At 45.0% G+C, this 24,101-nt stretch overlaps 10 protein-coding genes across 10 annotated transcripts; 4 read left to right on the forward strand and 6 right to left on the reverse strand.

Moving 5' to 3' along the window:
* Positions 1–548: 548 nt before the first annotated feature.
* On the forward strand, positions 549–2,252 carry AOL_s00007g563 (uncharacterized protein; the record flags this gene model as incomplete). The annotated part of the gene is made up of 3 exons (XM_011120463.1): positions 549–687; positions 770–2,052; positions 2,115–2,252. 3 exons carry the CDS (start codon positions 549–551, stop codon positions 2,250–2,252), a joined length of 1,560 nt encoding a protein of 519 aa, XP_011118765.1.
* A 183-nt stretch (positions 2,253–2,435) lies between these two features.
* AOL_s00007g564 (uncharacterized protein) lies at positions 2,436–3,161 on the reverse strand (the record flags this gene model as incomplete). Its single annotated transcript, XM_011120464.1, has 2 exons — positions 2,436–2,825; positions 2,949–3,161. The coding sequence occupies 2 exons, from the start codon at positions 3,159–3,161 to the stop codon at positions 2,436–2,438; spliced, it is 603 nt and encodes a 200-aa protein (XP_011118766.1).
* Positions 3,162–3,582: 421 nt separating this feature from the next.
* On the forward strand, positions 3,583–5,389 carry AOL_s00007g565 (uncharacterized protein; the record flags this gene model as incomplete). Its single annotated transcript, XM_011120465.1, has 3 exons — positions 3,583–3,772; positions 3,841–4,781; positions 4,862–5,389. 3 exons carry the CDS (start codon positions 3,583–3,585, stop codon positions 5,387–5,389), a joined length of 1,659 nt encoding a protein of 552 aa, XP_011118767.1.
* Positions 5,390–6,072: 683 nt separating this feature from the next.
* On the reverse strand, positions 6,073–7,451 carry AOL_s00007g566 (uncharacterized protein; the record flags this gene model as incomplete). Its single annotated transcript, XM_011120466.1, has 7 exons — positions 6,073–6,124; positions 6,190–6,260; positions 6,326–6,397; positions 6,455–6,617; positions 6,673–6,828; positions 6,919–6,991; positions 7,400–7,451. 7 exons carry the CDS (start codon positions 7,449–7,451, stop codon positions 6,073–6,075), a joined length of 639 nt encoding a protein of 212 aa, XP_011118768.1.
* A 972-nt stretch (positions 7,452–8,423) lies between these two features.
* Positions 8,424–9,239, reverse strand: AOL_s00007g567 (uncharacterized protein; the record flags this gene model as incomplete). The annotated part of the gene is made up of 4 exons (XM_011120467.1): positions 8,424–8,551; positions 8,655–8,788; positions 8,877–8,955; positions 9,068–9,239. The coding sequence occupies 4 exons, from the start codon at positions 9,237–9,239 to the stop codon at positions 8,424–8,426; spliced, it is 513 nt and encodes a 170-aa protein (XP_011118769.1).
* A 774-nt stretch (positions 9,240–10,013) lies between these two features.
* On the forward strand, positions 10,014–11,527 carry AOL_s00007g568 (uncharacterized protein; the record flags this gene model as incomplete). The annotated part of the gene is made up of 10 exons (XM_011120468.1): positions 10,014–10,040; positions 10,115–10,169; positions 10,270–10,290; positions 10,379–10,510; positions 10,579–10,671; positions 10,739–10,793; positions 10,872–11,127; positions 11,217–11,254; positions 11,310–11,430; positions 11,498–11,527. 10 exons carry the CDS (start codon positions 10,014–10,016, stop codon positions 11,525–11,527), a joined length of 828 nt encoding a protein of 275 aa, XP_011118770.1.
* Positions 11,528–12,106: 579 nt separating this feature from the next.
* On the reverse strand, positions 12,107–14,136 carry AOL_s00007g569 (uncharacterized protein; the record flags this gene model as incomplete). Its single annotated transcript, XM_011120469.1, has 6 exons — positions 12,107–12,654; positions 12,804–12,925; positions 12,990–13,180; positions 13,242–13,713; positions 13,776–13,895; positions 13,976–14,136. 6 exons carry the CDS (start codon positions 14,134–14,136, stop codon positions 12,107–12,109), a joined length of 1,614 nt encoding a protein of 537 aa, XP_011118771.1.
* Positions 14,137–15,243: 1,107 nt separating this feature from the next.
* On the forward strand, positions 15,244–19,472 carry AOL_s00007g570 (uncharacterized protein; the record flags this gene model as incomplete). The annotated part of the gene is made up of 16 exons (XM_011120470.1): positions 15,244–15,324; positions 15,385–15,573; positions 15,639–16,325; positions 16,392–16,619; positions 16,673–17,232; positions 17,288–17,378; positions 17,431–17,606; positions 17,662–17,742; positions 17,794–17,908; positions 17,967–18,089; positions 18,148–18,825; positions 18,883–19,022; positions 19,072–19,090; positions 19,204–19,257; positions 19,313–19,362; positions 19,424–19,472. The coding sequence occupies 16 exons, from the start codon at positions 15,244–15,246 to the stop codon at positions 19,470–19,472; spliced, it is 3,321 nt and encodes a 1,106-aa protein (XP_011118772.1).
* A 270-nt stretch (positions 19,473–19,742) lies between these two features.
* Positions 19,743–20,867, reverse strand: AOL_s00007g571 (uncharacterized protein; the record flags this gene model as incomplete). The annotated part of the gene is made up of 1 exon (XM_011120471.1): positions 19,743–20,867. One exon carries the CDS (start codon positions 20,865–20,867, stop codon positions 19,743–19,745), a length of 1,125 nt encoding a protein of 374 aa, XP_011118773.1.
* Positions 20,868–21,623: 756 nt separating this feature from the next.
* Positions 21,624–22,915, reverse strand: AOL_s00007g572 (uncharacterized protein; the record flags this gene model as incomplete). Its single annotated transcript, XM_011120472.1, has 6 exons — positions 21,624–21,649; positions 21,709–21,997; positions 22,099–22,321; positions 22,391–22,449; positions 22,537–22,652; positions 22,711–22,915. The coding sequence occupies 6 exons, from the start codon at positions 22,913–22,915 to the stop codon at positions 21,624–21,626; spliced, it is 918 nt and encodes a 305-aa protein (XP_011118774.1).
* Positions 22,916–24,101: the final 1,186 nt, after the last annotated feature.

Genomic DNA, 24,101 nt, shown 5'->3' on the forward strand with positions numbered 1-24,101 from the left:
CATGGCAGGCGCAGGCTTCACGCCCATATCATTGGTACTTGTGAAGGTGCCTGTTAGTATATAGTCTAAAATGTCGAGATCTTTCATCCTAACCCAAGTGCCCACCTACCTACTTGCCCAAGTGAATACCTGGGCCTTTAGGTCAACCAACCTCAGTATATATTTTATTACTCGTAATACGCAGTTTTTCGATACTATTCGAGTTGATTTAAGGTCGAGTAGGTCGTTCCAATTCGTCGTAAACCCGTAGATATAATTTCGAGCTGTGTCGCTTGGCGTAGTCAAAGCTACCTACACAGATCCACCCATCTGTCACAGTGCGTTGGGAACGTTCAAAGCTTCCCCGACCGCGTAACCTCCTAACTACAACCACCCCACATCACTACTTTAATCCATCCACCACCGCTATCACGTACCTTACGAGGGGATATATTTTGCGAAACACAGCTTAGCTTCACATCGGAATATCACACCTAGGCCTCCCCATTCTCATAACCTCTCTGGTTGTCTCCGGACCTGTTCCATAATATCAACACGCGCCCTGCACCATGGTTGGGGAGCAGATTATCAACGTTATCCGTAAGGCTGTCGGGGATGAAGACCCGATGGAAGGTATTACCGCGGAGCCTTCTGTCCAGCCAGATGACGGGGATAAATCGCTGAAAGAGAGAAGCGCGGTCATTGCCGGTAGAAACCTCCAGATTCTCGTGATGATCGATCACCGAAGTTAATGCATACTGATCTTCGTTTTTGTTGGTTTTCCGTACAGATATAACGGCAAGCTTCGCTCTCCTAGAACGAGCAGTTGCTAATTTCGATGCCAGGTATACCCTGAGGGTTCTGCGGTCCCTAAACACCCTTCGGAAACGATTTACTGCTTCGATATTGGTTGACATCATAAAGAAGACCTTCCCACCCTCCCATCCAGCTCTGGCTTCTTTAGAATCAATACTCATAGATGATTCACCTATCGGCAACAATACTAACCATGATGACACGGCAATGGATGTCGATACTGATATCAAACCCGCTGAGGTTATACTCCCCGAGGTTGACATATATCTCCACCTTGCCGTTCAGGTCTACCTCCTTGACCAGGGACAATTCGAAAAGGGAGCAAGGTTCTCCGATGACCTCGTCAAGCGCATGCACGGAATGAACAGGAGGACTCTAGACTCATTAGCTGCTAAAGTTTACTTCTATTATTCAATTTTTAACGAATCTTTACCTGGATCCGAGGCTTCCATAGCTATACGTGCCCAGCTCCTAGCTTCCCTTCGCACCGCAACGCTAAGAAAGGATATCGATACCCAGGCAACTATCATTGTCCTACTTCTTCGAAACTACCTATCAACCTCCCATATCAGTCAGGCCGACTTATTGGTTACTCATGCAGCGTTTCCCGAGACCGCTGCAAATAATCTTTTCGCACGCTATTCATATTATCTTGGCCGGATCCGCGCTATACAACTCGACTACTCCAGCGCACATGAGTACCTTATCAGTGCGACTCGAAAAGCTCCGCAGGTTGCCGTGGCTGCGGGATTCGTACAAGCCGCCAATAAATTGAATATCATTGTTGAGCTCCTCATGGGAGACATCCCGGAGAGGAGCATCTTCCGACAACCCATGCTTGAAAAACCTCTACGCCCATACCTAGCTCTGGTCCGGGCGGTGAGGGTCGGCGAGTTGGATGCCTTCCAGACTACTGTGAACCTACATGCAGAAACATTCAAACGGGATGGGACATACACACTTATATCGCGCTTACGTCAAAACGTCATCAAAACAGGGATTCGAATGATGAGTATCGCCTATTCTAAAATTTCACTTCGCGATATCTGTGTCCGTCTCCGACTAGACTCCGAAGAAAGCGCAGAATACATTGTCGCAAAAGCAATTCGAGATGGTGTTATCGAAGCGGGCCTGAATAACGAGAAAGGCTACATGCAGAGCAAGGAATTGACGGATGTATACGCCACAAAAGAGCCTCAAGACCAATTCCACGAGCGCATCAAGTTTTGTATGCAGCTACACAATGAGTGTGTTACGGTAAGTTGGCCTAGTGATAGCCATTCCCAACACTATTTCTAACTATCCCGTTTTACTTGCAGGCTATGCGTTTCCCGATGAATCAGCACCGCCTTGAGCTAAAGAATGCGCAAGAGGCACGAGAGCGAGAGCGAGAACTTGTTAAGGAGATACAAAGTGGAGACCGGGATGATGATGATGGTGACTTTGAAGGTATCTAGGTTTCATGGGCCGCGTTTGGGAACTGGTAACCAGTAACCCCCATTTGTCCTAATGCAAACAGCTATGTTTTCCTCTTCGTAGCTGCCAGTGTGCTTAGTTAAAATGAAAGGATGTGGCTATTTGATGGGGGTAGAGGAGTAAACTAAACTCCATGGCTAATGTCATAATATGTGGTGCGAGCCTCAGGTATCAGGTTCGTTTTTAAGAGGTGTGATACTTTTTACCTCCCGTTGTAGCCGTGCCTTGGTTTTGGCATCGTCCATCTTGCGCAGGTAGCCATTAAACAGGGCGACTTCAGCCACTGCGACAATAATAGCAACAGTAATCGAGGCTCCCACGCGAAGGGGCTCTCTACGCTTATACATGCTAAGGTTGGCTGTCGCATACCATATAGCTAGTCCGGTGAAAATGGAACTAAATAATACATTGAGGATTACTGATATCTGATCTGAGATTTCTTTTGCAATCGAATGGGGCGAGTCGTCTTTCTCAGGGATGTTAAGCATTGAAGCATACGCCTTTTCCGCCTGCTCATGTCGCAGTTTTTCCATAAGCGCCAGGTACGCAGCAGACTGGTAGGATAAAGGGCATTGTCAGCACATTAGTTATAAATTTTTGGATGCATCCCTGCTGAGATGAAGCATTGATCTATCAATGATAGACGATGGGCGTGCACGTAAATTTCAAGCGCTTACAGGATCCGACTTCGAGGGCTTTTCGGGGAAACATATCTCTGTTCCGCGAAGAAGAACGTCTAGGGCGTAATGTGGCTCACACGAGCGATAATGTCTGGCGATTCTTGCGAGCCTGGCATGGTCGATAGATGCCGAATTTGGATCGTCTTCCGTGATAGCACCGTAGGCACGGACGGCCCTGCGTGAGGCCGCGGTGTGGGAGAGCTGTACCATGTCTGCCCAAGCTAAATTAATACTCGGGTGAGAGGTAATTAAGTAGGAAGATCCTAACAAATATTGTATTATCTCGGAAGTTAAGGAAGTGGGTACTGTACCTGGACATGTAATGATGTACTTACCAAAGTTAACTTAGTAAGTAAGCAAGTAAGTACTTAAGTAAGTAAGTACCTGCTGGTACTTGGTAAGAAGTACGAGGCATTTCCCCTCACTGCCAGCCCAACCTCCCCGCCAACTTTAGCTTTGCTCTATTCGCCCTCTGACATTTTATCAAATATTAATATTGACCCCCTACGCGTCTTGCTTCCCCTCTTTCCCTTCTCCTTAACCTCCCTTCGACGTGTAATTCTTTATTTCTTTATTTCTTCTTTTATTTTTATTTTTATTCTTATATTTTTTATACCAAGGTTAAAAGAAGATGGCCTCCATTGTCCCCAAGCTCGAATCACTGGCCGTCAATGTAACCAACCAGCTCTCGCCTGGAGAGGAGCCCTCGAGAGCGGGGGCTGTCACCCCTGGAATCAAGCGCCTTTCCCGACCGCTAGGGGCAATCGATATTCCACATGTAACCATCAAGTCAATATGCTGCATCGGTGCCGGATATGTTGGTACGAGCTTGAGCCAGATGCTTCCATTTACTACTTGCTCAAACTAATACCTAATACCCAATAACCAGGGGGTCCAACATGCGCCGTCATCGCCCACAAGAACCCGCACATCAAAGTCACAATTGTTGACTTGAACGCGGCTCGTATCGCGGCTTGGAACTCTGATGAGCTTCCAATCTACGAACCCGGCCTCGATGAAGTTGTCAAGTCGACCAGAGGGAAAAACCTTTTCTTTTCGACCGATGTCGATGCAGGTATCCTAGAAGCTGACCTCATCTTTGTCTCTGTCAACACCCCCACAAAGATCAAGGGAATAGGCGCTGGGTTTGCAGCGGACTTGGGCTATGTCGAGAGTGCCACGCGGAAAATCGCCGAAGTTGCGAAATCCGACAAGATCGTCGTCGAAAAGAGCACCGTTCCATGCAGAACTGCCCAGTCCATGAGATACATCGTAAGCACTCCTAATCTATTTCTAACCCACCTAGGGTCTTTCTCGACAAACACTGACGCCCTCCCCACCCGGGGTTCCCAGCTCGAAGCAAATGCGAAGCCAGATATTCACTTTGACATCCTGTCAAACCCAGAGTTTCTTGCCGAAGGAACTGCTATATCAGATCTATTCTATCCGGACCGTGTTTTGATTGGATCGTTGGATACGGAAAGAGGCCGTTCTGCTGCTGCATCCCTAGCGGATGTTTATGCAGGATGGGTTGCCCGAGACCAAATCATCACCATGAACCTCTGGTCTTCAGAGCTTTCAAAATTGGCTGCAAATGCCCTTCTCGCCCAACGTATCTCAAGTATCAACGCTCTCAGTGCTATATGTGAAGCAACTGGCGCAGACATTGATGAAGTCAGCTATGCTTGTGGACTGGATACTAGGATCGGACCCAAATTTTTGAAGGCTAGTGTGGGATTCGGCGGGAGCTGCTTCCAAAAGGATATATTGAACTTGGTCTACCTTAGCGAAAGCTTGCACCTACCGGAAGTCGCTACTTACTGGAAGCAGGTAAGCGTGAAGTCTACTCCCCCCCCCCCCCCATTCCTGCGGAGTAGAAGAGGTGAATATTTGTTCTAATCCTTGTATAGGTCGTCGAGATGAACGAATACCAGAAACGCAGGTTTACTAATCGTGTGATATCTTGCCTTTTTAACACACTGACTGGAAAAAAGATCGCCGTTTTCGGGTTTGCGTTTAAAAAGGATACAGGCGACACTCGTGAATCCCCCGCTATCACACTAGTCAATTACTTTCGAGAAGAAAAAGCATACATCTCGATATATGATCCGAAGGTTGAAGAGTCACAGGTCTGGATGGATCTTGCAGAGCCAGGCGTGGTGGACGAGACGGAAGTCATTAAGAAGCAAGTATCGATTGCTGCGGACCCCTATGAAGCTGCCGCTGGCGCAGATGCCATTGTAATCTGCACCGAGTGGAACGACTTCAGGGAAACAGTTCTCGACTACGAGCGAATATACGCGAGTATGAAGAAACCTGCTTTCATTTTCGATGGCCGGCTTATCCTAGACGCAAAGAAGGTTTCAGAGATCGGTTTCAAAGTGGAGACCATTGGTCGGCCACGGACAACCTTTGTTCAATCAAAGGATTTCGAGTAAGTTAGGGCCTCAATAGGATAGTTAGTTTATAAAGATAGTATAGATTTTCTAGAAAACAAGGTAATAATACAGTCACTGTCAAGCGAATAGAAGAGATAATCTCCCCAGTACATGGATTTTTAAAACCCTTCTATACCAAGCCTTTCCATCCGTTCAATGTGCATACGTGTATTAAGGATCAAGGCTTCCAAAGGCTAAGATCGTGATCAGGTGAATATAAAATGTTGTAGGTGGAAATTTCAGATGTAGCAGAGTACATGTCATACATATAAAGTATGTAAGTACGTTGTATGTACAAAGTCCAAAGACTAAGAAATTCGAATCCCAATTAAATTGACCACAAGCGAAAGGATTCTGCATGCGTTAACAGCTTGTATGAAAAACAAAGGAGATATCTGACATCAGATTCATAACCCCACCACAGCTCTCAAAAAAAGAAAAGTAGGTATAACAGAAAACAATATAAAATGGAAACGAAGGGATAAAGGGTTTAACCTCTTATCCCGCGACACAGCCCTATACGAATGCATTAAATGATCATTTATAAAACACAAAAGAACCCAGAGCGCCAGAATGCCTGTTACCCACATATCATCAATTTGCAAGTAGCAAGTAACTCCTCCAATGAATAAGACTTATACCCCTGGAGGCGAGCTATAAAACTCGCAGGCCGTTTTGGAGCTCTATTCATCGTCATCGACTATTTGTTTGTCAACCAGGTTTCTTGAGAGTATCCTGAATCACCGTGAAGTTTAGTATCAACTGTGCCCAAATTCGTGAACTATATGAGAAATACTTACATTACTAGCAATCCAATTGTCACTAGAATAAGTAAAGCAAAGCCGAACCAACCCAGAACAAGTGCTGTGACCTAATATTCCCCTTCGTCAGCTTTAAAACGCCCAACAAGTAACTGTATTAGCTTGGAAATCTTACGCCAACGCCAGTCTGTATCGACCCATTTCCAAGATTTTCTGCAATTGTGGCTGCAGCAATCGATGCAGTATGCTAGTTAAACAGGATATTAGCTTGGCATATACAGGAATTATGTTGTGAAATACGAACCTGCCACAAGACAGAAACTAGGACAAATATCGCAGATATGAAGATGATTGCCAGTGCGATTTGCGAAACGAATCGGCTTGGCATTCTCTCTTCTTCACTATTATAGGTCGGAAATGTTGCGAGCATAACCAAAACAATCGTAGCAAGGAGTATTGCCACGATACTATTGGGAGACGTGAGCCATATGAACGGTTCATATATTGTATAGGGGGACTTACAGCAGATACGGGAAGACGATACTGTCCCGGAAAGTATCTGACACCCAAATGAGGTTAAGGGGGTCTTGGTCAACACTTACTTGGGCTGCAAGGGAGGACGCATTGCCACTACAAAGCCAAGAACCACCATCCGGGTTGATACAGATTCCGAAATATCTATAGAGGCGTTTTATATTAGTTATAAGGTATAGAAATAGAGAGGGAAATATGCAACAGTTGGTGTCGTAGAGGAGGTCGGGTACTAACCCGACTCGAGCTTCGAGCATGGCGTTTGCAACTATGTTTCCTATCGCCCGAGCTGCTTCGGGGTCGACCTGAGCTGTCGAATATACTGGGGCATAATGATTGTAGAAAAGATTTATCAGAAATATTGAAGGTATCAGAGGGCTCGATGATGAGCATCCTGCAAGTAATAGTGCTATTTTAGTTGTTAGCTTTCTGTTTCCATATCACAAGCAAACGTTTTCTGGGGCGGACTAACATAGTAAAATGATTGCAAGGATAATGAATATCATCAAAATATGCTGGGGTTAGGTGGTGTATGTTAGTCGCTGTGGAAAAGATTGTCAGGGTATAAAGCCCGATTTGGGTGTTTTTTCAGATTCGACGTTTTGGTGAAGGGTGTTCCACACATACATGGTAGCCAAGTAGGGGAACCAGCCCTAGAAACACAGATGTTAGCAGTTGATTTGTTTCCAGTGCGATCACCGACCAGCTTTCAACATACTTTCGAACGTCAGCCGTAGCCGGATTATTCGGCGAACTTCTATTAAAGGCATATCTACTAAGATATCTCGAAGGTTCACTGCCGGTTTTACGGGTAGTAAATAAAGCCTTCCAGCACAATAAGACTACACTTTCTCCAATGTTGATGCGCGGAAGTGTCGTTATTTGCCAGTTCGTGATGAGGCCCCAGGAGTGCTAGCGTCAGCGGTATCGAATGTTTGAACACAGTTCCGACCTCAGCCCAAAAGGATTTGAGACGATTCTAACGAACGACTGCGACAGCTGAGAAATGGCGTAACTTCGTGGGAAACAGCTGCTAAATTTCGTATTTCGGAGGTTAGTTGAGCCAACTGAAAGAGGATGTACCAAAGGTGGGTTATTGTCCATTTCAGTGAAGAAACATGGGGTTTAAAGCTTGAACGGTTTGATTGATATCAGAGTAAACAGTGGTGTTGCGTAGCTGGGATCGTGGGGCTGATGAGTTGGCACGGCAACGCAAGTTGACATGGACACAATCAATCTTGGCGGAAGCCTCCATACATTTGTCACGTGATGCAGAATTCCGTGCTTAAATACTTCCTCACCCAGCATGCAGCAGAGGTACAGAGGTATGTTGATACTTCGGTATAGTAACCAGTACCTACTTCCTTTATCTACCTACTTCCTAGCGTAGGTATTCACCCAGAGTCGAAAGGTGTATACACAAACAGCCTACAAAGCTCAATACGAGTAAATACCAATGCTAAGATATAGTACGTATGCCATAAAGTTGTAATATAACATCATATTACTTAAGGTTAATTATCGGGGTAGGTACCTATATGGATATCGATATCTAAAAAAAACAAAACTCCACGGGAGATAGGTAGTAGGTACTTGGGTCGATTCTTTTTACGAGATTAAGATATCCTCTAGCATTATAGCTAGCTACCTCGCCGTGGTATTACCATTGCATACCGCCATCGACATCAACTCAATATCGAAAATTTGACGTCCAACGGGTGCATTGGGATGCAGGCTCGCCATCACGCTATCGGAAGTATCTTCCCTTCCTTGGTGATCCTTATCGTCCTCATTTGTGCCAACCCTTGCGCATCTCCTTTCCAACCCGACATGAGTCTCCGGGTCTCCGGATCAAAGAGATCAGGTACTTCTATTAAATCCATACAACAGTTTGTTTAGCAACCCCGACGTCTAGATGAGCGATTTAATGCTATATATGCTACGACAAACCAAAGAAAGGGTTTGAAACCAACCGTATCCAACGTGAAACTCTGCCATCTCTTTCTCAAGAGAGTTTCGTAATCGGTCTTCCTGCGATGATCGCGGTCGGCCGGGCCTTCGCTCCCCTGAAAATACCTTGATTTCCTCGTCCAGACGGGAAAGAAAACTAGCGTATATTTTCATCAATTGGGGTTATATTAATAACGATATAGCTTGCGATTATTCAGCCAATATATACGCAACGCTAGGCGTACCTTTCTATGTACTGAAGGATATCCGCTACTGAAAATTCTTCGACAGTCGCTAGTTCCTGAAAATGTCGATATCGAGTTACTAGATAGAGCTGTTAACTGGGATTTTTTGTGGAAGCACCGGAGCTTAAAGGCTTTGAGCTGAAACCATGGCGTTAAGGTAAGTGAGCAAGCCGTAAGTTGACCGGCCTTACCTTTCGGTAGAAGTGCTTTTTGTCTAAGAGCTTCCGACCGCACCAGTTTTTCGTGCCTCAACATCCCTCTGCGTAGTCGTTGGGCGTCACGACTGTCTTCAACGAGAGCCGTGGATGATGCTCCCCGCTTCTTCTTAATCTGAGACTGTATTTTGCGTAGGGATCTCGGCATCTTGGACGAAGTTATAGACGAGGGTCGGTAAAAGCGGGTGCGGGATCAGGTAGGTATATAAGTAGGTATGGTATGGTATATGGTATACTATATGGGCTAAATAACTCGAGACTTATGTAGGTACTTAAGTCGGATGTCAGTACTCATGTGCGTCGGCAGTCTGATATGATATTAAATATTACATTAGGGTGCGCACGCGAGTTTGCATGAAGGTAAAATAAAAATTCGCGAATAGAGGAAATGGCGCTAGTTAGCCGGGACCTGTACACGGATTAGGCATGTAAGTACCAATCGGTACCGAAGTAGGTAGGTAAGTACCAGTAGGTACTTGTTGGCCGACATCGGATCACAGCCGCCACACACTGAAGTAAGTACTTAATATACCACAAAGTTTTCCTTCCCGATTGTGTTGCAACACCCTGGCACAGCGCTAGGCTTAGGCAACATACCAGTGCTCTATTTGGATTAATGTCTCGACGCGATATATTAACCCAAGTCAAGTCCGCTCAAACCTAACCTGTGATGCCTGCTTCTTGAACGTCGCTGCGTATGCAAACATTAGTTCGCAAATCTATCTATCATTGACCCACATCAGAAGCGCCTAGATTCGAGGTTACACCGATCACGAGAAATGAGCTGCAGCTAGATGCGCATGTTATTATCATACTTCTTATATACCTTTTAACCACCGAAAGCTACCCCAATCAAACGTTGCCGATCGAAATCACCACTCAGCTGGCGATAATTAAACTCACAAATACCAACCCTAGAATAATGTCAGCAGCTACAATGAAAGAGAAGGTATTATCCAATGTACTATCTAATGCAAACAGTATCAGATGGCAATTGATCAGTGCGTTTCATCCGGACTTTAGCCTAGTGCTCTAAGATCTATCATCGCTGGGGCAACAGCTGGAGCCATTGAAATTGGTATGAGTCGTTCGGCAAGGTTCCATTCCTTTCTCTAGCCAGGCACAAATTCAAATCCTTCCTCGAAGTCTTTGTTTGCTAACTTATGGCCTTCGCGTAGCCGTCACCTATCCTGCAGAATGTAGGTATCTAAATATTTGGGCAGCTAGAAATTTTCATCTGATGCGACCGGCCCTTCCTTCTCGAATAATTTGCTGAAATCAAGCAAGTTGCAAAGGTTCGCACACAGCTAAATAAGCGGCTCCCCGACGGGCAAAAGCTTCCCTGGCCACCGTTCGGACGTCAGTGGTATACGGGATGCACAACGAATATTGCTGGCAACTCATTTAAGGCTGCTGTTCGTGAGTTCTTAGCCAATATCAATGATCAGTACCACACATTGAAGGGGTTTTAAACCGTGGCTCATTAGGATTTTTGGCATTTGATACCTTTAAAAGCCTGCTGTCAGATGAAAATGGCAATATATCAGGACCTCGAACTGTCCTTGCCGGACTCGGAGCTGGTAAGTCCGTTAGGTATCTGGTTCATAATTGTCATTGTGTTTGGGTCCTGTTCATTTATTTCCCTAGGTATTTCCGAGTCCGTGCTCGCCGTGACGCCCTCTGAGAGCGTTAAGGTTAAATTGTAAGACCTTCTATCGAATTCTCTGGTAACGGACAATCAGATGACGGGGTAGCGGGCGTAAATTAATGTTTTGTTTAGGATTGACGACAAAAAAAGTCCAAATCCTAGGATGAGAGGTCTCATACATGGCACTGGTGTCATAATACGGGAGCAGGGCCCTCGAGCCCTTTTCAATGGTCTTCTTCCGACGACCGTACGACAAGCGTCTAGTTCGGCAGTACGATTTGGGTCATACATGACGATGAAGCAGCTAGCTCAGAGTTATATACCCCCAGGAGAAAAGCTCGGCTCCGCTGCAACCTTTGGCATCGGTGCTATGGCCGGAACTATCACCGTATGAAGCACTTCACTTCTATAAACCTAATAAAACACTTTTTTGCTCCCAATTTCTCAAAACATGAAAGTCTAACTTCTCCTGGATAGGTGTACGTGACTATGCCAATTGATGTAGTCAAATCAAGGTATATATCATCGTCGCCCCTGCCTATTTCTTTTCATACTAAGATATTTCTATAGAATGCAGTCTCTACACGCTAGTCAGTACAGGAACTCGATAGAGTGCTTTTATCGAATTGCGACTGAGGAGGGAGTACGGGCACTGTGGTCCGGGGCACTGCCAAGGCTTGCAAGATTAATGGTTCGTAGATAACCTTGAATGAGGATCTAAAGAGGGTTCTTCTAACAAAGGTGCTCCGTAATTACAGATGAGTGGAGGAATCGTCTTTACCCTGTAAGCCCTTTCAAATCATTTCCTTTCTTAGTAGGTACGTTGCTAATTATAGTATTTTTGACAGATATGAAAAATCGATGGATTTTTTTCATTGGGCAGACCCAGAAAAAAAGTACATATAGTTCCATAGCTAGCACCTGCAGAGCTTCCGAGGAATTAAATTACAAAATTTGCAATGATAGATGTATATGGCAGCTTAGTTAGCTTAGAATCAAGGTAGTTAGAGACAATGAGCCTGTAGATCCTTGTGATTTCCCCTTCTAGGTCTGGGTACGAGACAACGATGTACCTAATACTATTATTATTATTTTTACGCAACAGAAAAGAAGGTAAGATAACGCCTGCTAATGTAAACCCGAGTTGTAGAGAAAATTAGGCTGAATGTAAAACTAGTTTTACTAAAAGCTCCCCAGATTCTTAGCGCTACGTCTTGGATAGTCTAGTTGTTAGACGGGTGCTGAACGTCTTGGATAATGTCGCCTCCACATGCCATCGTGTCATCAAAGTTCTGGGTTCGGGTCTATATTCGTCTACTAAGAAGAACCGCCTCCGTTGGTAATCTGACGAGATACTCAATTCGGTCTCAGTGGACAAGATACCGGTTTTCTTTGTCCTCCGGGTTAGCAGTAGACGGATGCGCACCCAAACTACCACTTGAGGTGTCTGCTCCAAAGCGGAAGGACGCGAGAGAAATCATCTTGAAGGGGGGGCTTCCATCAGATTTTGGCTCGGGTGGCGCTCCGACTGGAGCTTTGGTTCGAAGACGGACTACTCTATTTGCGCTCCTGGTTCGTAACATAGATTGAAAGCTAGAATCTGGCGATTTCAAGAGACTTTCAGTCCTATTCTTCTTAAGACTGAAAAGGTTTGTTGGTTTGGAGATGGTATCTTTCGCGAGTGTCTTAACGGACTTTGATGGTTTTGTGAAGAATGGGCTATAATCTATATCCTGGGTATTGTCGTTCTCGACCTCCGTACAAAACCTACGTTTCTTTTTCTCCGCTCCCAGGAGAACTTTTGGCGTTACGGCTTGCTTTAGACTCGTTTTGTGGGTGTTTGCGCTGGTGGGTTCCCGAGACGAAGCGAGGTTGTTACGGGAACTGGTGATTTCCGCTAAGGCTGCACGCGGAGCTATAGCGATAGAAAGATAAGTATTAATTAATTGCCCTCCTTAAAATCAGGGGCAGAGTGAACCTACCGAAAAAGCTCGTGATGCGCGGCTTTTGCTGTTTAATTCGGCATTAGCGCGATATGATTACCATTACTTTAGAGAGATATACGTGCCTTGGAGGGAGGAGGAGGAGGGATAGACATTAGAGCCGGCCCAAGCTCAAGCTCAAGTTTAGTGATGGGGTCAAGTTCTCCAGATGCAACTTTACATGCGGTTTCTGCGTCGTATATGCTAATGTTGACACGAACTTTATCAGCACATGGTTTTTTGTCGTATTCGAACTCCTAGGACGCACCCCCCAAAATTCCGCTCTTGCTCGGCCCCTACATCATCTGGTAGGGTCATGTCACCATTGCAAGATATTAATTGACACGAAAGTGGACAATAGACTCGCTGGTACTTGAAGGTCATTTCTGCAGCGATGAAGTCCTTTTCGTAGGAGGCAGGAACGGCGAAGGAACCGTCCATACGGATTGCCCTAACGATCTAAAGCCCCGTTTTAATTTAGTTTGAGGAATCCGTAAGGAATAGATGGCAAAAACTATACCTTATCGGCTGACTTGTACCTCCGAACAAATTTGTAGGCAGTTTTTATGCCCATTTTGGGTATATTCCCAAGATAGTCACAGCCGCTCAGGACGGCCATCCTGCAGAACTCTGAATCCGACCAACCAGCCATACTAGCCCCGGATACTCCGGGGAAATCTGACCGATGTATGGCAATGCACTCGCCGTATTGGCCTAGTTTTGTGAGCAGACATTTCGCCCCGAAGACGAGCAGGTCCGAGTCTTCGGAAAGTATTGCAGAAACTTCGCCGATACGTTCGAGGTAAGCCATCTGTGCGTCAGCTTCGTAGGGTGCAACGATGTATGGTATATTCGCCTTCTTAAGCTCATCGATAAGGCGCCGTGCCATAAGAGGTGTGACATCGATCGATTTCTGTAACTCTGACTGGGCCTGTGATGCTCGCCCGAGACGAAGTAATTCTAGTCCTGTTTCTCGAGAAGACTTCCGCCGCCTAGGTACCAAGGGAGTTTAGTATCTTAAAGTCCGAGATGCTCATGTTTACAGCGTTCTTACTTTTCACGATCAAGCTCTGTCCCTTTTTTGCCCGGTAAATAGTCACCATCGAACACAAGGTAAGGGGTAACTCCATAATGTTGAAGCATTCGCACCCTATGCATGGCGTAGTCGACATATCTAAAAATGATTTAAGTATATAGGTAGTTAGAATGAGAATAGCATTGGCGATATGTTGACGGGGCTACTTAAGCACGTACCTTGTAGTTGGTTTGTCAAGGGCGAGATCAACGGCGCACGATATAATTCCACGATGGAGCCATCCATAAGCATCTACGGCGACCCTTTTGCCCTTCCACTTTTTTATATGTGTAGGCTGTTGGATAGATTTAAGGAAGGGAAGAAGGCCACTGATCCCCATGATGTAGGAAATTGTCAGTATTTTGGTCCTTGGGGGGTTTTTTTTCTCCCCTTCTTGGGCTCGAAGCTATATGGCAATGGTCTCTCGTTGCATGTGCGTAGATGGGACCAACATTCTCCCCATCCGAATAACAAATTAGGTCCTGAGATAGGTATATAGCTACTAAGTACCTGGGTAGGCAGGTAAATATCGGGGAGCTAGTGCAGGTGGGAAGTTGAATCCGATGTGGTGTAGGGATAATACTGGCACTCCTATTAGGCACTGGTTACAAGACCGATCAAGCACCTCGTGTTAGAGTAGAAGTGTTGTCGCGTCGTCGCGTTGATAGAATACCGCACAACCCTCCTACTTTCGGCTGCGAGGCTAACGCGTTCTCACCAGTGAAACAACACAAGAATTGCTATATCTGGTAATCACGTGATATTGCATTACTTCCTACTAAAACAAACCTAAGGACAAGCAAAGAATCCATTTAAATGTCACACAGCTGCACAAGATCTAGATCTTTGATCATCATCATCATCCATCATCATCTGCCATGCTCAAAGTATATTTAAGCAGCATCTGAACTCCCCAACTCCAAATTGCCCACAACTTTCTTCGGGCCCCTTTAACGTAAGTATATGAGCTTAAATATACCATATATATAAGTATAGATATCTAAGTACTTACTTATATGTATCTGTGTATATGCATATAGCTAGAGGTATATTACCTGAGCACTTACCTAGGTACCTACTTACTTACCTGGTAACTAAGAGGTACCCACCTGCTATATATACTACACCTTATATTATATGCCTACCCAAGAAACAAAAAACCCTCTAGCCCAGGCCAATACACCGAATTTCACACTATCATCAGTCAATTTCATCTAACCTAGCCTTGTCCGGTCTCGTAGACTAGACAACACGGAGTCCACGCCTTGTCTGAAAGCTTAAGGATATAACAACCCTGACCTTCAGCCCTCAACCTATATATTGTTATCAAGGGCTCCTCACAAACCTTTTCTAGGCTTTTCAATCAACAACCCAACACTACTAACTAACAATTTGGATAATTTTAAGAGCCAATAGACAAAATACATTTCAAATAACAAGAAAAAATATGTTCGCTAAACGACCGAGATCGAAAACCCAATCGGAGACAGCGTTAGACCTACAAGGTTTCACAGGTGATGGTATCCAGGTTTGTCCACTATTCCTACATAAATTTTGTAGAACTGAAATGCTGAAACCAGGTGAATAGTTCAACAAGAAACGCAAAACCACAGGGTCTAACGCAAATCTCGAAGAAGATAATGCTGATATAGATTCCGATGAAGAAGCTTTGTACTTTGAACAATCCCAGCTTATGGCTGCAAACAATACAGTCCCGAGGGGGAATGAGCCCGCAGACTACGGAACGATCGAATTGATACGACTCGAAAACTTTATGGTTCGTGTCTTGCGGCTTTCACATCCAGTATTAACAACCACTAACGTCAAACCCCCTCTTCTAAGTGTCATCCCTGCTTGGAGATGAAATTTGGACCCTTCATGAACTTTGTCGTGGGTCAGAACGGAAGTGGGAAAAGTGCCGTTCTCACGGCTCTTACTCTCTGCCTTGGGGCGAAAGCGGCCGTAACTAACCGGGGGGGCAATGTCAAGAGCTTTATCAAAGAGGGTGAACACATGGCTGTTGTCGAGGTTCACCTTCGGAACCGTGGAGACGGGTTTAGAAAAGACGTTTATGGTGAAACTATCATTATACAACGTACATTTAATCGTGATGGCGTTACTTCCTACAAAATCAAGGCAAAGTCTGGTAAGGTCGTATCCACAGCCAAGAAGGAGCTCTCGGACATCATCGACTATATGTCTTTGCAGGTCGATAACCCAATGACTGTTCTATCCCAAGATCTCGCAAGGCAGTTCTTGAGCAATTCTACCGACGAAGACAAATATAAATTCTTCATGAAAGGCGTCCAACTCGATGATCTCTATGCTCTTTACCAAGCCCTTAAGTCACAGCAAGCACAAATCGATGGTGTCTTAGAAAGTAAGGCTGAGGATATAAGGGAGTTAAAGGAAGATAAAGAAGCGGCCGAGAAGAAGTTCAAGCTTGTGCAACAAACAGACGACCTGCGTAATAATGTTAACAAATTGCTATTAACGCATGCATGGGCACAGGTTTCTGAATCAAAATTGGTTAGACCTGCATGCCATGAAATGGGAATGGTCCTAAGTTACTAACTCAGCCGTGTGGAGCAATAGTGTCTCGAGACAGCAAATAAGAAGCTCTCCGATAGCCAACGCACGAAAGAGGAATTAAACATGGAGCTTGAGAATGCGAACATTACCGTTAAGACCTGGGATCAAAAGGTTTCGCAAGCGCTTGAAGCGGTGGAGAACTCATCCGATTCAATAAATCCCCTCAAAGACGAGAAGAAGGAGTTGGAAGGCCGCCTGCTAAGTAATCGCAAAAGTTTTGAGCAAATTCAGGTTCACAACCATGTCGTTTCTATCATTCGTACAGTATTCTAATATCAATATAGTTGGAGGAACGATCTATTTACGATCAACTGAAAACAGCCAAAAGAAATTTAGAGAAGGCGCAGCATGATGTCGACACAGAAAAACAAAGATTAGCTGACGCAGATAACGGCAAACTGACCAGTCTAGTCGAGGAGAAGGGACGTCTTTTGGAGGAAAGGGGGAGGCTTGAACTTGAAATTAATGACCTAAATGAGAATATCACTGTTGAGCAGAATACCAACCGTGAAAACAAAGCGAAGCTCGATGAACTTCGTGATAAGGTCCAGAAAAAGGAGGCTAGCGTTAGCGGCGCTAAAGATGCATTGAAGCAGCTGACATCCAGTCACTCTGGAAACCTCAATCTATACGGACAAAACATACCTAAGCTCCTTGAGGCTATTGGTAGCACTTCATGGAGAGCTGAGAAGCCTATTGGCCCGATTGGGCTGTTTGTTAAACTAAAAGATAAAAGATGGTCGTCTATAGTTGAACGCCAATTAGGGCGGGTGTTGACTGGCTTTATCACCTCAAGCCTTGAAGATAAAGACCGCCTGATGGGTCTTACGCGGGAATATAAGTGGTAAGTGACTCCATCCTCCTGTTTAATTTAGATGCTAATGTTCCCTGCGTTCTAGTGCCAACACCGTATATTATACAAGCCGGGCTTCTTTCCAGTTAAAGGAACCTTCATCCGAATACCTTACAGTCCTAAGGGCATTAGAGGTGGTAAACCCGCGCTTGACTTATGTTCGGTCCCTACTTAGCTAACACTGACTAGATCGACAATGAGGAGGTAAAAAAAACCCTCGTAATGATTAACCAGGTTGAGCAAACTATTCTTGTTGAGGATCACATGGAAGGGAGGAGGATTATGGAAAAATCTCCCGAAAATGTTAGGTTCTGCTATTCAATCAACAAGAATAAACGAGGGAATGGCTTCAATATCAAAATGGGGTAGGTGCTTCAGCCCTTCTGCATTTACTATTCCAAGACTAACTTTTACGAATAGTCAAGGTTCTGGAGGGGTAGATCCCATCATTGGATGGACCCAGGCACCTCGGATGGCAACCAGCGTTGAGGAACAAATCAAGTAAGCAATTGTGATAACTCAAAGAAAGGCTGATCTGACTCGATGCAATAGGTTTGCAGAAGCAAGCATTGCTGTGAAAGATTCGGAACTAGTTGAAGCCCGTAGCAAATATACGGAGCTAAAAGATGCGATATCTGCTTATCAGGATAGCTTTATTGAGCGTAGAGTGCGTACAGTCCTTCTACACTGGTGGAGCAAGTGACTAACCAGAATGGCTTTCCTAGAATCACAAGCAAAGAAACAAAACCGAAATCCAGAGAATCGACGACCAGATTGAGGATATAACACAAAAACTAGAGCAGGACAACAGCAATACAGAACTTATTCGTCTGGAAGCGGCTGTCGAGGTATTAACAAACTAGACTGCGCGGCACGAGGAATCACTCGCTGACACTTTGTCAACAGACTCAAAAACACGCCTACGGGATTTCCATAGGACAGCACAATGACAACTTAGCCGAAAAACAACGACTTTCTAGAATACAAACTGGGCTTGACGTCGAGATGAAAGATCTTAGCGCAAAGATTGATGAGTTTGAAACTCATGCTGATAGCCTCCAAAACATTCATACCCGTGCTATCCAGCGAAAAGAGGTGTCAGTTCTTAAAAGCGCTGAGATACTTCGAAAAATTGAAATTCAAGACGCAGAAATATCAGAGCTGTCGAACTCAGCGGAGAAAGCGGAAGAACACCTAGGAGGCCAAATAGTGGAAGCGCAAAAAGTTGGAGCTGAAGTTAGACTTGGCGCAGATGATACGACCAAAAAAATTGAGACTCGACTGAACCAATTAGAGGCAGAAATTCGAAAAAAGGACGCCAGGATCGGGGCTTCAACTGAAAGTATCGCGAAGGATTACAGGAAGAAGACTGAAAAATATAAGGCGGCAAGGGAAGAAGTGACCGACTTGGAGAAGGTCCACCAAGCTTTGCAACAAACATTTGAGGAACGTATGGAACGATGGGGCTATTTCCGAAAATACATCAGTGTTCAATCAAGGTATCAGTTTCGCTTCCTGATGAGCGAAAGAGAATTCGATGGGAAACTCGCATTCGACCATAAGAAAGGTATCCTTCAGCTAAGAGTATGATCTGCCCCTCACGTTTCAGTTATCCTTTTGGTATACTGACAATTTTGATAGGTCCAACCCAGCCAGCAGGCGACAGATACCCAACGTAATACCAAGACACTCTCCGGTGGAGAAAAGTCCTTCTCACAAATATGTTTACTCTTGGCGCTATGGGAAGCTATGGGTTCGCCGTTCCGTTGCCTGGACGAGTTGTAAGTGTACCCTATTACAAAATAATTTACATTTCTAATACATATTCAGTGATGTTTTTATGGATGCGGTAAATAGAGGGGTATCAATGGGCTTAATTGTCAGTTTGAAACCTCCCCGGAGGAATTGCCTTTCGGTTTTTCCTTTCCCTTCTTGATTCCCCTATTTCTAACATTTTACTAGATCAAGGCGGCTCGCAACTCAGTCGGGAAGCAGTTTATTCTCATCACGCCCCAGGTTGGTCTTATCAGTTCCCGTCTGTATAGAGAAGTACGTTTAACATCGGATTTAGGACGTTAGTACTAAGGGGATAGATGAAACTGCAGATGTTCGAATAGTGAGGTATGTATTTATCCACAATTAGCAATGGCTATAACTCAGCTAACACCCTGTATTTGTGTAGAATGCCTGATCCTCAGCGTAACCAAACGCGGATCCAAGTTCGGCGCTAGGTCCTAGTCTCGTAACTCCATTCTCCATCTTTTGTTTTGTACTCCTATCCTGCTTCTTAAAAGTTTCACGAAAGCCAAATTACATGTGAGACAAAATAAATTGTTTGGAAGCGCTGTTTAGATCAATATGCATCAGGTGTTTTTTTTTTTTTTTTCAAGCTCGATTAGCAAAATTTTGAGATCCGGGTGAAGGGATCATGGTGTTTTCAATTTGGTCTAGATTCTAAACGTTTGGCTCGATTGTATATACCGCATCCAATGCCCCCACAATCACAATGGAACGGATGTAAAATCTGCATCATCTTGTGGGTGGTGGCCATTATTTCCATCTCGGTCCGCTGCTATAGCTTCACACGCCGTTCCCGGGGGCGTCACGGGGGGTGCGTCACTGCGGCCGTCCTCCATCGGGAGTTGCTCGCTGTCTTGAGGCGGCGACGGCTCTTTCTCAACTGCTGTGGTAGCACCTTCAACTTCTGGCGGGGATCCAGTGGGGTTGGTCACTTGGTGTGCAGACTTGCTCGTGTTTGTATCAGTGACTGAATCACGCCTATCACCAGGTGGGCCCTGTCCCGCTCCGCTTTGCGGCAGGGCATGTGATACTGGTCGGGCTCTTTGGGTTCTAAGGGCGGAATCTGCACCAAGATAATATGTTCGCACACCTACTATCCGCCCTTCATGCTCACAAGCCTCAAGCCACTCCGGTCGAACGATAGGAATATTCATTTCTTGCGCCCTCTCCCAACCGTGCCCACGACCCTCGGTGCAAACAAAATGAGTCGTATCAATTCTCACATGATCCTGGAGTGGTTTAGCTCCTATCCGTTCAATAACTATTTTAAGCCTTTCCTTCTCAGAAGGAGACATAACTCCTGGGCATATTGTGATACCGGACAAATCGGTCATTTTATGCGTTCTTGTTGTGACTTTCTCGCTTGCGTATGTGCCTGCTGAAGTCCGCAATACCAAGTGAAAGGAATATTCAGTATCCACCGCAAGTCCTGATATCTTAGTAGAGTGGTGTGTAGTTGGATTTGGTATGTTGCCAGCTTTGGAATTGTTCCTGTAGAGCGACAGAGATCTTAGAGATGCTGTTGCAAGATCGATAGGATCCCATTCCAAAACCACGGATGTCTGTGTGGCATTTCGGATTCTTAAGACAGGCTTTGAAGGGGACCTCTGTCCAAACAGCGAGAATATTTCGTTTTGCAGGGTCTCGAATGCTTGACGTGCCGCGTCTTCAGCTCGATTATTGCGGGAAACTTGAATATCGATTATGCTGCCGCTCGAGACACCAGGTGGAAGAAGAACAGAAGGAAACTCAATAAGTCGCTTGTCTTTTGTGAGAAGTATAGCTAGACCGGCGTCGACCTTGCCAACAGTAAGAGAGACCAACATCCTGCGTGGGTTTATTGTAGGAGCTAAACTCAAGTGTTCGGGAGTTAATCAGCTGGGTATAGTCATCGCTCAACAGGAATCGCATTTGACCTCACATTGTTGATATTTGGAAGATTTTCGGGATGGATAAATACCTACAGTCTCGGCACTAAACAACTTGTGCTCAGAAATACCTACTGAGGTATAGAAATGTGCCGGAAGAAGCGGCTGGACAATAAAACAGGGGATTCGTGCTTAAACCCCCGAAAACATGTAGAGGCGGAAGTACTTCCGATGTTCAGCCCTTCCAACATGGACAACACGAACTCAACACCAGATTTGAGATTGAGGACTGGACCGCATCTAGTACTTTGATGTTAAGCTAGCTCGGATCTTGAGGCTTAGAGGCAGATAAAATTGCGCTAGCTACTATAATTTAAGACAGGAGATCTCTCTTCTTCTTATTCTTCTTCTCTTCTCCTCTTCTTATTTTTTTCTTGGTTTACAGTTACAGTTGACAGCGTTGGTGTTTGAAGCCCAGCGCCCTATATATACACAAAATCCACCAGCTGAGTTTCCCTTGATATTTGAAATCACCGTGGCCTGAAGCGATGAAGCATCGGAACAAGATGTACCAAGCCGAGGTCTCCGAAACCATTACTGAGATACCAACCCGCAAGACCTTTCCCCTATACGTAGCTCTATCCTGAGGAGAGACTGAGAAAAAACCGAATATTTAAACAATGCAACCCGTATTTGCAACTACGCTAGCAACACCTATGCCTGGACGAATGTTTTCACATCTACGTGTGACCTGTTAATTTATCTGAAAGCTACGGGGTGTTGAAAAAAGGGTACATACTTTTCAGCCAAGAGACATATTCTTTCTGCTCTTTGTAGTCAATATAGTCTGGGACAAACAGAGCAAGGGCAGTATTGATACCCCTTTCGTCCAAATAACGTTCAAGTAGAACCTGTAGATCTTCATCCAAATTTCCGAAGGGGGGCCCAACATAACGACCTCTTCTCTCCCAATCAGCTTCTGCTGTTTGAGCTGTTGCTAACTCTACAGAAGGGTGGTAATGAACATTTTCAACAATGATCATCCCGTCTTGTGCAATAGCTTCAACTTGCAAGGCCCCAGAGGTAGACTTAAAACCGTGAGATGATTAGAATGGCGCTATACAAGGCCTCGCACATCAAACAAAAAGGAGCTCGCAGAATTTGAACTCCCGTGGACCGAAAAACATACCTTCTCAATGGTAATGTTCAAGCGAGCAGGGTAAGCCGGCTCGCTTGCCTCCTCATATTCCGGTTCATCTTCGTCTGTAGGTCTTGTCTCTGTGCTGGCACCTCGCTTCGCAGAAGCCTCTAGTTCACCTGTCTCAGGGAGGTCTTCTTGGTCATACAAAGAAGGGTCATCGAGTTTTTCATCAATGGCATTTAGGTCTGCAATTGAGAAAATGACACGAACGCTGATGCCTGGATTTTAACTCTGGCTCCCAAGATTCAATCAAAGTAAGGTGGGGGGGTTTCTTCCTTACGTTTCGTCACCAAACCTCCGAATCAACTCAACCTCTTCCATACCATCCTTATCATTTAACTATTTACTGGTGTTAGTCCAAGTCACCAAGATGAAATTACAAGAACAGCATGGATTGTCTCTAAGAGATACCGATGGCTTACGGACCTTAAATTGGGAAGTCTCTAAGAACTCCTTGAGGTTTTCGGGGATCTGTTCGTGTTCACCCAGTTCGGTTTCAACATTTATCTCATGTTGAAGTTTTGCGAACAGCTCTTCATCCACTATGGTATCATCCGTGTTTAGTTAAAGAATAGGGCTATATTAACCGGGCCAAGTTACCTGTGCCCGAGGGCCTTGAAGATATGGAAGTAGACGAGAACAATCGCGCGGGGACCCGGTTCGCTAGGAAAACTGGTGCGAGATGTCTTCGGGGGATTTGGCGTAGAACTGAGAATGGTCGTGCGGCGATGCTAGTACCTCTACTAATGGTGGCCAATCGCATAGCACGACCAAGGGCGAGATAAGGCCGGGTCATCGTGATCATGATGGGCTGTAGGAAAATTCGTAAAACCGATAGTAGATCTAGAAAAGCATTAATTAGCACTGGATGAGAGAAAGAATAAGCATCATGCAGTCAGAAAAAACAATACCGTTAAATACTAAACACTTCAATCTTTGTAGGTATCTTAAATTTCGTGTGATATACCGGTTGGGAAGAGTGCAGTGCAGTGCAGTGGGATGAGTTTTTTCCGATTCAGAAATTTTCGAGGCATAAAAAAGTGTTGGAGAATAAAAAAATGCACACGAACCACGTCTTGTGCCGTACTCGTGGGCTAGTAATACATACTAGCTAATGACAATGGCAATGACATTTGTTAATTACTAGTAGCTGAGTACCTATAGCTACCTAAGTACTTAGTAGCTGAAAGATGATTAGTACCTAGGTACCTACTAGGTGTTCAGATAAGGATCAATTTATTGGAAGGACCTTTATATATCTAAGTACCTACTACTGGTACAGTATACCTATATATCCCCCACAAAAAAGGCCAATCTCTGACGCTTCACCGTCAAACCATCACACACACCACACACCACACACCACACACCGCTCCACATGTACGCCACACACCACACATCATCACCCCTTCCAACTCAACACCTAGAAATATCATAATACCGTCCATCCACCCGCCAACATCGCCAACATCGCCAACATCACATCACCAACATCACCAACAAAACATTCGCCAACATCAACGACCTCCACTAATCAAAATCTCCAATCGTTGCTTCAGCTCCCCCACATTTATCGACTACCACTACTCTCCTCGTCTTCCTCCTCATCCTCATCATCATCCTCCTCCTCCTCCCGTTTCGCTGTTGGCTTAATTTTCAAATCCTAGTTTCCATCTCCCACTCCCCTCCTCTTCTTCCCCTTTCTCTCCATCATCCACCTTCATCCCCTCCATCGAGAACCAACAACCTGCCATCACGTTTACACTGCTTCAAGCACACTATCAAATTCTTCTATTACTGTACTTCCTCTGCAAACTTGCCCACAACAAGCTTTACTTAGGATCTCTACACTTGTATACTGAAACGATATCCGCCCAGACTTCGTATCAAACCATCATTCCTCCTCGCAGGACACGCGCAATTCAACAATAAAATATCAATTCAGGCTGTCTACTACGCAGTCGCCCCTTCACTCAATCTCCGTATTCTTC

The sequence above is a fragment of the Orbilia oligospora genome (genome assembly GCF_000225545.1).
Source record: "Orbilia oligospora ATCC 24927 unplaced genomic scaffold scaffold00007, whole genome shotgun sequence".
Lineage (NCBI taxonomy): Eukaryota > Fungi > Ascomycota > Orbiliomycetes > Orbiliales > Orbiliaceae > Orbilia > Orbilia oligospora.